The sequence below is a fragment of the Erythrolamprus reginae genome, chromosome 8 (genome assembly GCF_031021105.1).
Source record: "Erythrolamprus reginae isolate rEryReg1 chromosome 8, rEryReg1.hap1, whole genome shotgun sequence".
NCBI lineage: Eukaryota > Metazoa > Chordata > Lepidosauria > Squamata > Dipsadidae > Erythrolamprus > Erythrolamprus reginae.
Window position 1 is genome coordinate 14,140,234 of NC_091957.1, and position 13,511 is coordinate 14,153,744.

Below are 13,511 nucleotides of genomic sequence, written 5' to 3' on the forward strand. Positions count from 1 at the left end.
TTGCCTCCCAAGGGCAATTCTATCTGTCTGTCCATCACCCTGGGGGGGGGATTATTGACCTGCTCAGAGACGGTCTGCAACTTTGGCATCCTCCCCGGTCCACAGCTCACATTAGAGAAACATCTTTCAGCTGTGGCAAGGGGGGCATTTGCCCAGGTTTGCCTGGTGCACCAGTTGCGGCCCTACTTGGACCAGGAGTCACTGCTCACAGTCACTCATGCCCTCATCACCTCGAGGTTCGACTACTCTCTACATGGGGCTACCTTTGAAGAGTGTTTGGAAACTTTTGGCCAGGCATTGAACATTTGGAGCCTCTCCAGCAGTTGAGAGGGAGGTGAAATGGTTGGCAGGCAATACACATAAACTGGTGGACGTTGGATGGGTTGCTGTTTTGCCTGAAGCCCCCACCTGCAGGCTTTAATTTATTGGACTTAGCCTACTGTACATTATTGTTTCTTTTTATATGTTGTAAGCTGCCCCGGGTCCTCAGACAGGTGGCATATAAAGCCAACAAACAAACAAACAAACAAACAAACAAACAAACAGTCTTTTTACCACCAGTGTCCACAATTTTTTCTGTTCAGTAGAGTAAAATATGTACTAATTGGGTAATGATAGATCTAAGAAAACAAACAAGCTCAGAGACCATGACAAATCCCATAAATAAAAATTGTATCTGTATGTATGTCTACTTTACTCTAATTTTGTATCTCTAGGTGGAATTGACTGGGAATGGGCAATTTACTTATTTTCTTATTAAATCTTTTGTCACTTCCCCATCATAGCAAATTAATTTTATCCATTTCACATCACTTCATTTCACTAAATTTGCAATATTTTTAAAAACTGGTAATAGGTCACAATGGAAATAGAATGATAACTGTATATGACCTACAAATTTAATTTAATGATTCAGAAACTTTTTAAATTTTACATTTCAAAGAACCCTAGACAATTCAAAACTGATATTCGAGGAAACTGTATCAAATACATGTTCATAAATGCTAACCACCTTTTTAATATACATATATACATATACATGCATGCATACATACATACATACATACATACATACATACATACGTATTGTGGTATATAGATATGGTGATTTATTAATTAACAGATAGTATGAAAACCATGAAAGAGTTTGGATATCATTTGAATCAATATTTGAAATCTCCTTAATCTACCCAAGGAATCTAGATTCTCAAAATATTTTTGATATGATGTGTTGAAAGGGTGAGAGGATTTACGTTAAACAATCTTCAAAAATATTTGAACACAAAAAGCATGAACACTTCTTTTTGAATGGGTTACATTAATAAATCTTAACCTTCCAAAAATCCTCCCATAACTTCTATATGTTTCATATACACAGCAGATAGGGTTTTTATTCTTTTTTGTTAATAAAGCAAGAAAAATTATATGATGTACTACATTCTCTTTATTAGTTGCTCCCTGTGGTTTAGCTGAGGCTTGAAAACAATGATATAGCATTTTGGCAAAAATATGCATCCCAGTAACGCAGTGCTGGAGGACAAGATGGAAAAGACCTCCACAGCTACCATGGCTTTGCCTTTTGTGGTCAAATAGGCTGGAAAGAAGGAAATCCACACACTACAAAAGGCCAACATGCTGAAAGTGATGAATTTGGCTTCGTTAAAGGTGTCCGGTAATTTGCGGGCAAGGAAAGCCACAATAAAGCTGGCGATGGCCAAGATACCCATGTAGCCCAAGAGACAGTAAAAGAAGAAAGCTGCCCCCTCATTGCATTGTAAAATCATTTCTTCGGACTCTGAATGCATGTCCAATTCAGGGAATGGGGGAGATGTTGACAACCAAATTACACAAATGCATACTTGTAAGAGGGAACATAAAAGGACAATAGAAAAAGCCAATCTTTTCCCCACCCATTTCCTCATCTGAGATCCCGGTTTAGTGGCCATGAAAGCCACAACTACAGTAATAGTTTTGGCCAGGACACTAGAAATGGCTATTGAGAAAGTGATACCAAAAGCTGATTGTCGGAGAAGGCAGGTCACTCTACCAGGCTGACTGAGGAAGAATAAAGAAGAGAGAAAACAGAGCACGAGAGAGACAAGGAGGGTGTAGGTGAGGGACTGGTTGTTGGCTTTGACAATGGGAGTATCCCTGTGCTTAATAAAAGTTCCAAGTACCCACATTGTGAGGAAGAAGAAAGAAAGAGCCGTTGATGCTAAACCAATTCCTAGGCTTTCTTCAATATTTAGAAAGACCACCATTTTCACAATGCATTCTATCTTTTCCTTATTTGAATAGTGATCTTCTGAACATTCAAAACAGTCATCCATATCTGGGGGGAAAAAAGTCAAGGAATTTGTCATTTATGCATTTCCTAGTTTTATTTCAAAGTGGCAGCCATATGTTATTTGTATTATTTCCATTAGTTCTCAGTTTGGTCTTGTTTATATGTAAGTACAGTTTTAATTCTATTGTATCATTTAAAATTGGCATAAAGGAGTGGTACTATAGCCTAGAGGTGAAGCTCTCGCCTTACAATCAGGAGGCTGTGAGTTCAATCCTAGATAGAGGCAGATATTTCTCTCTCTGGGCACAATGAGAATATGTCTGCTGAACAAATCTCTGCATTGGCATCAGGAAGGGCATCCAGCTAGCTCCATTTAATTGCCCAGATTTCACTCTGAAAGGGATTATGGGGTTGTTAAATGAAGATGATGATATTTAAGATTGGCATAAAATAAAGTGCAATTATTCTTAATATGCAGTCATTCTAACATTTTTGAAAATTAATACAATATAGACAATTTCCAAAAATGGAGAAAAAATCTCTGATGATGGATGTAACATTTGCTTTCCCAAATATGCCCATGTTACACCAACACTCCGCAGTCTGCATTGGTTGCCGATCAGTTTCCGATCACAATTCAAAGTGTTGGCTATGATCTATAAAGCCCCTCATGGCACCGGACCAGATTATCTCAGAGACCGCCTTCTGCTGCACGAATCCCAGCATCCAGTTAGGTCCCACAGAGTGAATCTTCTCCGGGTCCCATCAACTAAACAATGTTGCTTGGCGGGACCCAGGGGAAGAGCCTTCTCTGTGGCGGCCCCTGGCCCTCTGGAACCAACTCCCCCCAGAGATTAGAATTGCCCCCACCCTCCTTGCCTTTCATAAGCTACTTAAAACCCACCTCTGCCATCAGGCATGGGGGAATTGAGATCCTCTTTCCCCCTAGGCCTTTACAATTCTATGCATGGTATGTATGTATGTATGTCTGGTTTTTATATTAATGGGTTTTTAATCGTTTTTAGTATTAGATTACTATTGTACACTGTTTTATTGTTGCTGTTAGCCGCTCCGAGTCTCCGGAGAGGGATGGCATACAAATCCAATAAATAAATAAATAAATTTGAATAAATGAAGCAAATCAATAACTTATTAGATTCATTCCAATATAATTTATTTAATTTCATTGATGATTGCATCAAGCGAGCTTGTAGGTCCGGGGACATGGCTCGGGGTGCGTGGTGTGGAGGGGGGCATGGCCAGAGTGTGTGTGGGGGGGTCATGACACCACTCAGCTTCCTGCAGCACTCTGCCAGCCCAAATGGGGCATGGGGGTTAATTACAAAATGTTGGCTTTTCTTTGTGACATCCAGATCCAGCTAGCAAGGGGTGTGAACAAATATATCAGATGTACACTAAATGTAGACTGACATTTAACCACCCACCTCCCCGGCAAACAGCAAATGTTGAAGCTCCAGGCAAAGAGGATTCATTTTAGGATGGTTAACCACAGTTTGCATGTTGAAGGTTCCTGAAGGAATGCCGAGAAGTTCTGTATTTTAAAGAACATTTGAGGGAGAGGTACAGACTAGAGTAGCTATTCTCTGCTTGAGACTGTAGAGACCTGGCACCAATCAAAACTCTATTTGTGGAGCAACTGATCAACACTGATAGGGTAAGCCGCCAGTATATGAAAATAAGAGCAAACTTCATTCCCTTCTAGTACTGATGATATTACTTCATTTGGTAATGAGACATTGGCAAGAAAGCCATCAAGCCCAGAGGACACCAAGGACCCTGCAGGTCAACCCTGAGCTACAAATTTTATCTTCTATCGATAAACAAATTTTTTGTTAGAGGGACTCAGAGCCTGCCTTATATGAGATGGCTCCCGTTGGATTTCATTCTAAATTTTGATATGATTTCTGTAAATAAGGAATGTAGAATTATGATGGCTCAGTCTGTGATATTTCATACATCAAAAAAAATATACAAAACTGAGGAATAAACAAATAAAAACAGATTTGAAAAAAGAAAAGGATCAGGAAAGAAAAAGAATGAAAGCATAAGAAAGAAAGAAGAAGAGAAGGAAAAAAAAATAACTTCCAACTTTCTTTGGAACAGATATAAGAAAACATGACCTGTAAGCATCTCAATGGCAAATTGAGTTTGATGCGCAGGTAAAGAAATGAATATTTCCCCTGAAGTATTCATAAATCTAGTAATTATATACTTCCTAACTGTGTTACAGTTTGCTTAAGCCTATCTAATGAAAGCTTCCTGAAATGTCTAACCTACCCATTTGATTTGAAATTTTCCCTTCCGGACATTGAACACAGTCATAGCAACAGAATTTTTTTTCTTCATCTCCTTTCTTCCAATATCCAGGGGAACAATGATCATTACATTGAGAAAGTGGAAGAACCTGATGATAAACACAAAATGTTTTGAAAAGGGAGATCTTTAAAACAGTTTCTGTTTTTTTTCCTTTATGAAGGCAAATAATCTTTTACTTCGAAATTGGCTGCTGAAATTTATCATCTTGGATTTATACTGTGCATTAAAAAGAGATTGAAATTACAAGTTAGTGTAAGAGGACTTGAAGAGGGCCAAAGCGATTAAATAAATTGGCACGATGACAATCTTATGGAAATGATACGATCCTTGTAAATTCAAATGCAATTGTAATCCACATACATAAATTTGATTTTTAAATCATAATACTAGTTTGTCAATTTGGTAAATGAACACTCCTCCTCCCCCTCCCTTTAAACAACAGAAATCAGATTTAGAAAGTGACTATTTTCAGTATGGTTTAACAAACAAAGATCAATAGTTCATAATGGATCAAGATGCAATTTGTGCAGGTTTTTACAAAATCGTGATTACCTACCTGGTTAAATCCAGGGTGCCAAAGGATTGTATTTCTTTCAATGACAAATTCTTTTCCTTCTGGAGCATTGGACCTTAACTCTCCAACTTTGACTCTCTGAAAAGATCTGTTTGGAAAAGTGATCATGTTGACAATGTCAAAACCACCTTGACCTTCCCGTTTGTCTTTAAAGAAGATTCTTTCTCCAGCTGAGTTGTTAAAAGAAATCCCTTGAAGAAATTTGTGGAGCTACTTGAAGAAGGATAAGAAAAAAGGAGTCCAACAGAAAACAATTTATTAAGGATAAAGGGATTAAAACTTTCCTTTATTTTACTCTCACTTTCCAGAAAAAAAAGTCTTCCTAATTTGAAATATAGAAGACAAAAATGTCAACTCACATTGAATGATTTGGAATTGACTTTGATCATATTAGTAAATGATGACAAGTATTTTAAAGCAATAAACTCAATGATTTTCCTTCTAGTTTACTTTAAGTCTGAAAATTAACATCACTTCATGACGTTTTAAGTTTTTGGGTAAAAGAGGACCTGACATTTCAGCATGCTTCAAAAGGGCCCAGCAGAGATTATGCTACCTGAGACTTCTCAGGAAACAACAACTGAATGAAAAACTGCTGGTGACCTTCTACCGCTGCACCATAGAGAGTATTTTAACTTACTGCACCTGTATGTGGTTTGCCAATTGCAAAGTGGCAGATAGGACAGTGCTCCAGAGGGTTAACATTATTGCCCAGAGGATCATTGGTTGCCCTCTCCTCTCTTTGAAAGAGCTTTCTAGCTTCTGCTGCCTTAAGAAAGTTCAAAACATTCTTATAGATCCATGTCATCCTGAGCATCCTTTTTTAAGTTACTACCATCTGGCAGATGGGACAGGACAATAAAAAGAAGAACAAATAGGCTGAAAAACAGCCTCAATCCCAGAACAGTAACCATATTGAATTTTATTGTATAGCTATATTAATGCAATATCAGGGGTTTTCAATTCAATTGTATAGCCCATGAGTTCACAGTATAACAACCCTGTCTTGTCTAAATTACAAAATACATCAGAAAAATGAAATCTCCATATTTTAGAAAAGTGTTGGACATAAAGCAAAGAAATACTACCTTCAGACCCTTCTTTGTTAAATTTTTGTTGGAACTGGGCTGGATACATTTACAAGACAGGCCAATTCTATATGAAAATTAAATATTTCAGGTTCAGGGAAGCCCCCTGTTCCAGGAATGGGCCATCCGGACCCGAACCGACCGCAAAGCGTGACCTTTGGAGAGGTTGAAGGAGTCACAGGGACAGAGCCCTGCCCCAGAGCCTCCGCTGCAATCCCGGACCAAACTGGAAGTCCTGAACCCGAGGAGCTGTCGCCGGAGCTCCAAAGGCAAGGGATCGCCCCGCAGCTCTGGAGAAGGATAACCGACCCTCAAATTCCCAGAGGGATTGGCCATTTGTGATCCGTCCAGACCAGTGGGAAGCAAGAAAATAAAATGAAGAAGAACCTAAGATTTTGAAAGAATGGCTAATGCAGAAGGAGAGTACCAAAAGAGAAAAGAAGATCCAAGGTAAAATTTCATCATTAAATAATAAACTTGGAAGACTTGAGTAAACTGAACTTTCTGAATAATAAGGCGAAAAAAGAAAGTTTTAAGGAAAAATTTGTATCCTGGGGCCGAAAAAGAACAGACGGCCGGAACTACTTTTTCTCTTTGTTTGTATTGAATTAAATTCTTTAAAATCCGAGACTGAGTATAAATTTACATTTTATTTATAATTTGGAAGAGGATATCAAGTGGCATGATTTAACAACGATTTTAATGACTTTAATGAAGAAATAAATTACATCAATTTTAAAATAACAAAAATTCCTGGTACTACTTTTTCTTCGCGGAGGGATTATTTTTTTCCTGTTGCCGATATTCATTTTAGAAACGGAATTAATTAACAACTATTTCAATATTTGAATGAATTGTGGGATATTTTCATCCTCTTGTATTCTGTAACTTAGAATTATCTCTTAAACCATTAGCTATGTTGCCTCAGTATTTCTATTGATATGTGAGTATAGGCCAGAGCAAATAAGCAATAATCAGTAATGGAGAAGAATGATGATTCACTAAAACAGAAAGGTAAAGCATCTTTTGAGACATTACCTGCCAAGGCTGAAGATCTGAAAATTCAAACCTTTGAATATCTCTCTTTGGGGATTTTGAATTCACTTCTTCATGCAAAGAATGTGCCACTACATAGACAGCATTGTAGATACTGTAACTTTGACCAGTCATCTGCAACTCAAACAGAGGTGCAGGCAGATTCCCCAAACTCTCTTCCCCACTACAAACTTCATCATACATTAAGGATGATTCCTCATTTGAAAATGAACAGTCAAACAATTGCTCCCAAACATTTTGAAAAAATCCATTTTTGTGGGTTGAAGGTTTGATGACTTGAAGAAATTCTTTGAAGCCTTGAACTTCTCTTGAGTGCACTGTAAAGGAAAGAGCTCCATGGAACAACTGGACATCCAAACCTCTCTGAAATGCTGTCAGTATGAAATCAATGGGGTCCATCAGGATCCAAACCTTTCTAAATGATGTGCTCTCTTTATCCTCTAGCTCACACAGGAACACAGCAACTCTGAGCCACAAAATTGTGAACGATTCTCCATAGACAAGAAAAGCATTTGCAAGCTGATCAATCAGTTTTTTACAGATAATTGAGTTTTCCTGAAGTAATTCGGACACATTTTCCAAATTAACTAATTGTGGAATATTTTGTGAGAAAGCTATGCAGATGCCATTCTGAGAAAGCAATGACTGCACTTTCTGGAAGAAACGTTCTCCTTTACTAGTATCAAGAGTGAAGACTCCAATCCAAGTCCATCCAAAATGAAGGAGAAGTTGTATAACTCCAGTGTACTGCTGGTCCTCATTTGGGACCATGTAGTAAAGTGAAGTTAATTTAGTAGTCTGGATCTCTTCTTGAGTAAAAGAGCCATAAGTCAACTAAACTTTAAAAAAGGGGAGAGCCATTATTCATGAGAAGCAAGGGGGAAATATGGGAAAAATGATTACTGGCTGGATATAACTTGAATGAAGGTGTCCCTACCCTGAAAAATTATCCAGTTATACAGTGGTGCCTCTACTTAAGAACGCCTCTACTTAAGAACTTTTCTAGATAAGAACCGGGTGTTCAAGATCTTTTTGCCTCTTCTTAAGAACCATTTTCTACTTAAGAACCTGAGCCCAGAAAAAATTCCCAGCAAATTTGAGAGAGTAGCATGAAGACCTGGTCATTCCTGCCATTCCCCCTTTAATCCCAGCCAGCTTGGGCTTTTCTGGGCTGCCAGAGGAGCCTTTTGGTGGCATTTAAGGGGGTTTTGGCAGTCCAGAGCGAACAAAGCATTTTCCTTTCTCTGGGCACTTGGAGAGGGAATAAACCACTTCGTTGTGGTGACTCCCTCGTGCTTCCTCCCATACACCAGGTTGTCTCCTGGAGTGTCTGGGCGTGAAAAGGCAAAAGGGGGTGCTTTGCCCTGGCCAGATCAACTCGACTTCAGCCAAACCAAGAAGTCACCACAGTGAAGGAAAGGTGCCGGCTACAAAGCAAGCGAGCGAGAGAAGGGAGCTCTTCAGCATGGGAAGGAAGAGGAAGCAGTTATCTGCAGCCACCGCCTTTCAGTCAAAGGAGCGGGGGATTCCCCCCTCTTGCCCATCTGGGTTTCTCTCTCTGGTGCAGTGTATGGGAGGCAGCCTCACGTGGGGTGTATAGGAGGTGCATGCTCCTCCTCACCGCCTCAGAGTCCCTCTTTTTTTTAAGCCTTAAAGTTTTGTATTATTTTGATTCCCCTCACCTCACCTTCTTCCTTCGGCAGCGATTCCCCTCCGCATCTTCTTCTTCCTCCTCCTCCCACCCAAATTCCGAGCTTTTATTTCTTTCCTAATGGGTTTGCACACATTATTTGCTTTTACATTGATTCCTATGGGAAAAATTGTTTCTACTTACAAACGTTTCTACTTAAGAACCTGCTCAAGGAACAAATTAAGTTTTTAAGTAGAGGTACCACTGTATATAGATTATGGAAAATATAAGCAATAAAGTTTCAAAATAAAACATTTTCTCACCTATGAAATACAAGTGGATTATAAACCAGAATTAGCATCTTGATATAGAGTCCTCATGAACATCTGGAATGTGGCTAAATCTGAACAGAAGTAACCTAAAAGCAACCAAGGAGAGAAGCAACCTAGAACTAGGGAGAAATTTGCAAATGGAAAAGCCTGCCTACAAAGGTTGTGGGTTCCTCATCACTGAAGACTTTCAAAAAGAGACTGGATAATCATTTATCTGAAATGGTATATGATCTCCTGCTCGAGCAGAGAGTTGGATTAGAAAATCTTCAAGGTCCTTTCCAAGTTTATTATTCTATATTCTATGTTATTTAGAGCTAGACTTACTGAACTACCTTCTACTCTTCTTTGTAGCTGGCAAAATAAAATATTTAAGCATGAAGGACTATCCATAAGAGTCTGGCAAAATAGAAACAGTTAAGTATGTTTTCCTTTACTGTTTTTTTTAATACAAATCTCAAAAAGACCCAAGTGCACCAATTGTCCAACTATTCCAATTGTCCAACTAATAGCCGGGGTGGCACAGCAGGTAGAGTGCTGTACTGCAGGCCACTGAAGCTGACTGTAGATCTGAAGGTCAGCAGTTCAAATCTCATCACCGGCTCAAGGGTTGACTCAGCCTTCCATCCTTCCGAGGTGGGTAAAATGAGGACCCATATTGTGGGGGCAATATGCTGGCTCTGTTAAAAAGTGCTATTGCTGACATGTTGTAAGCCACCCTGAGTCTAAGGAGAAGGGCGGCATAAAAATCGAATAAATAAATAAATAAATATTCCAGAAAAAGAGTTGAGTTTTATACTAAACAAAGACATAGCAAGAAGTGGTACTACTTATTGCCAAATATTGGTTGTTCTCCATTTTAATTTTCTGATTTGTGATCATGATAAAAGATTTTGATTTTTTTTAAAAAATGTGTTACCTTGAGCCAATACACTGCATTGTGGAATCAGAAGGATTGCAAGGTGGACTTCACTGAAGTCCTGCAGAAAGGAATGGAAAACATCTAATATCTAACATTCATTCCAAAAGAAGTCAAAGTTTCTCTCTTATCCACTGCCCAAACTACCTGTAGAATTTTGTAGACATTTACACTTTCTGCCATATAGGATGATGTATCCGAGCCTAATCCTCCTATGATGGCCATGAGATTCTTCTGGTTATCACATTTGAAGTTAGGGACAAATTCCTGGGATTTGAAAAGCAGGTCCAGAGTGGTGCGATAGGTCATCCTTGGATTGTGATAACTGTCATAGATGTGGAACCCGAGAGTAATGTTAGGCAAGATCTGGGAATCCTCATTGATCTCCTTCACAGCAAAGGCCAAGGCAAGGATGTGCTGGTAGAATTTGGTTATTACACTGCAGATATGTTAAATATCCTCATTGAAAAACGATTCTACAATTTTGTAACATTTCTATATTTAAAAGAAGCACTTCTGCCATTTACTGAAGTAGATAGCTGACAGGTTTTCTAAAACACTCAATAATTAGTGGAGAATTAAATGTACTTTTTACAAAATATTTCTATGATTTGCAATAAATATGTACTACAACAATATTGTAGCTTTTATTTTCTATCCACACAACACAAAACTGAATATGAATAGATAATGTAGACCTTTTAAAAAATACCCTTAATCTCACTAAATGTTCCTCAAAGGATTTTAAGGATTTTGTCTTTGTTGTGAGCCGCCCCGAGTCTGCGGAGAGGGGCGGCATACAAATCTAAATAATAAACAAACAAACAAACAAACAAACAAACAAATAAATAAATAAATAAATTTCTTGCAGCAAAGTTTCATACATTTTACAAGAAAGACTTTAATATGATATATATGATATAAAGGAAATTATTCCTTCTTCCACACGCATTTTAAAGACAAATAGGGTTAGATAACATTCAAAAGCCAGCATGTATGTTCAAACAGATTTTTTTTTATATAAGAAAGTGATTTCTTATATAAATGGATGATTTGGTTAAGATTAGAAACTATGTGGAAAGAAAAGAAAATTCTTTTCTTACAGTGGTAAGCCATAACCTTTTAAAGATGGATGTTCCTCAAAGTTAATTTCATAAAAGTGGTAAACAATGTGAGACACCATCCCACCAATGACGGGGTCACCAGGCTGGTACCACTCATGTGGAACAAGAAAAGCATTACTTGCAGGGCAGCTCCGAGTAACTACTTTGTTCATCAGGAATACCAGAAGGAGTAACTGATTCATGACTTCTCTGCTTTTAGAGGAAATATCTGGGTCTATCATTGAAAGAGAAGTTCTGGTACATAAGAAGACAGGAGGAAGAGAATTTGTGGAAGTGAAGCTCAGAGGTTCAGCATTACCACTTTGCTGCCTCCCTGTAGCTCTTGAAATGTTGATATGGATTGTTTCTTACTTTCTATTCCTTCTGCCCAGAACCTCTGAGGTTTGGGTCTACTAGAATGATGGAGTCATTTCAGTAATTCATAAGGGACATAATTACCTTTGAACTACAAACAATCTGACAATTTTCTTTATGTAACTGATCAACATCTTTCTTTTAGATGACGTAATAGGTGATTGAGATCAAACCTGTTTTTGAAAAGACCTGGAGAAATAGAATTGGACACAGTGGGTTAAGAATGGATTTTGTACTTTGTATTTCTATATTATTCCATACATACAAGTGCACTAGAGTGTCTTCCGTCCCCTGTCCTATTGCTCTCCTATATCTCCTATACCTTTTTTCTATTCCTATATCTCTTCTTCTATTCTTTCATTGATATGTTCTGTTACTATATCTTCTTTTCTATTATTTCTTAGATATATTTTACTATGAGTATCTCCTCTATAACCTTCATCATGTATTTTACTATGTGTATATAGATATATACCCACTAAAACCCTCATTGTGTATTGGAGAAACTAAATAAATAAATAAAATAAAAATAAAATGGATCTCCATTTTCACTACCCCACTGTGTTCCCTGCCATCCAGGGAGTAGCCCACCCCTGGTTTCACCCACCATCTCTGGTGGGAAAACATGGTGGTAACAGTGGTGCTCTACAGGCACTTGCAATGTGATCTGGCTTATTGCATCTCCAGCAGATGGCATCTCGGAATTGGCAGGACATTTGTGGATGTGGTCCCCCACAGCTGACGCATGGCTTCGGCTTTTGTGCCTTGATTGCCTGGCACTGGTCAGTCTGGAAAACTTCCTTGTCTCCACTGTCATGATTTTTAAAAAGTGGGACACTTCTCTGAGGCTGTGGGATGAACCCCTTCTCTAAAAAAAAACTTCCAATGCTTTGAAGCAGCTCTTGGGGCACTTGTATCCCTACTTGATTGGGATCCATTGTTGAGGGATTGTGTTTCTTGTCTCACTGATATTTCCATCTTTTCCTAGAAGGGAAACCAGGGGGAATAGGATGAGTGGTGGGATATGGAGGAAGAGGCAGGGCCCTCCTGACAGTGAGGAACAGAGGATGGCCCATATGCCAGGTTCTCCTCTCAAGGTCTGGCTCTAAGATCCTCAGTGGCTCTGGGTTCAAGGTGTGTCTTTTGAAGGCCAGGCTGATGCATTAAAAGACATTAGAATGGAAGAATGTCTAAATTGGATTTGGCTCCCAGCCACATCAGCTGCTTATCTATTAGACAATTTGACCAGGAACGCTGCTAAAAGCCTGACATTGTTTTGTACAAATCATTTTTAAATATGTATGTGTTTTGGTTTGAATTTTCTGCGAGTGGGGCTTGTTTGTTCCGATCCGAGTAGTCCCAAGCAGAACAGGAGATAAAGATGATATCTTCCTGTTCTGGTTCAGGCTGGAGTCGGCTGACTGTTAATAATAATTGCTTCTCAGATGGTTAATTTTCAAACAAATAACACTTCTTTTATTTCTTCTACTTAAATTCTAGTAAAATACAGTTCCATTATGCAGAAAAATACTTTCAGTTCTTTCAGATTGAAAACAAGGTAATTTATCTTTCTAATTAATTCACTGACTGCAGGAAAGCATTCTCTAATCTTTGAATCGGGTTCTGCTCATTACAAAGCAATAAATCACACAATAGAGAACTCACTTATTGGAGCGAAGACATAAATCGCCATCTTGGCTTGGTTTCAATTTCACGAAAGCAGCTTCTGCTTCCGTCCAATTCCGGACATGATGTAATTAATTAATTAATTAACTTACACTCTAAAATGAATCTCAAAACTTCCGGCCTCACA

At 38.5% G+C, this 13,511-nt stretch overlaps 1 protein-coding gene across 1 annotated transcript; it reads right to left on the minus strand.

Moving 5' to 3' along the window:
- Nucleotides 1–1,433: 1,433 nt before the first annotated feature.
- Nucleotides 1,434–11,394, minus strand: LOC139171414 (vomeronasal type-2 receptor 26-like). Its single transcript, XM_070759640.1, has 6 exons — nt 11,324–11,394; nt 10,368–10,659; nt 7,325–8,176; nt 5,181–5,408; nt 4,586–4,712; nt 1,434–2,332 (listed from the first exon to the last, which is right to left on the minus strand). Exons 2-6 carry the CDS (start codon nt 10,527–10,529, stop codon nt 1,434–1,436), a joined length of 2,268 nt encoding a protein of 755 aa, XP_070615741.1. The 5' UTR covers nt 10,530–10,659; nt 11,324–11,394.
- Nucleotides 11,395–13,511: the final 2,117 nt, after the last annotated feature.

What these genes read in the sequence shown, in the direction of transcription:
- LOC139171414 (XM_070759640.1), bottom strand. Translation starts at nt 10,529, where the DNA reads ATGACCTATCGCACCACTCTGGACCTGCTTTTCAAATCCCAGGAATTT. An exon ending in GGCACCCTGGATTTAACCAG is followed by an intron (nt 4,713 to 5,180) that starts GTAGGTAATCAC and finishes GTTTATCATCAG; the next exon opens with GTTCTTCCACTTTCTCAATG. An exon ending in GAAAATTTCAAATCAAATGG is followed by an intron (nt 2,333 to 4,585) that starts GTAGGTTAGACA and finishes TTTTCCCCCCAG; the next exon opens with ATATGGATGACTGTTTTGAA.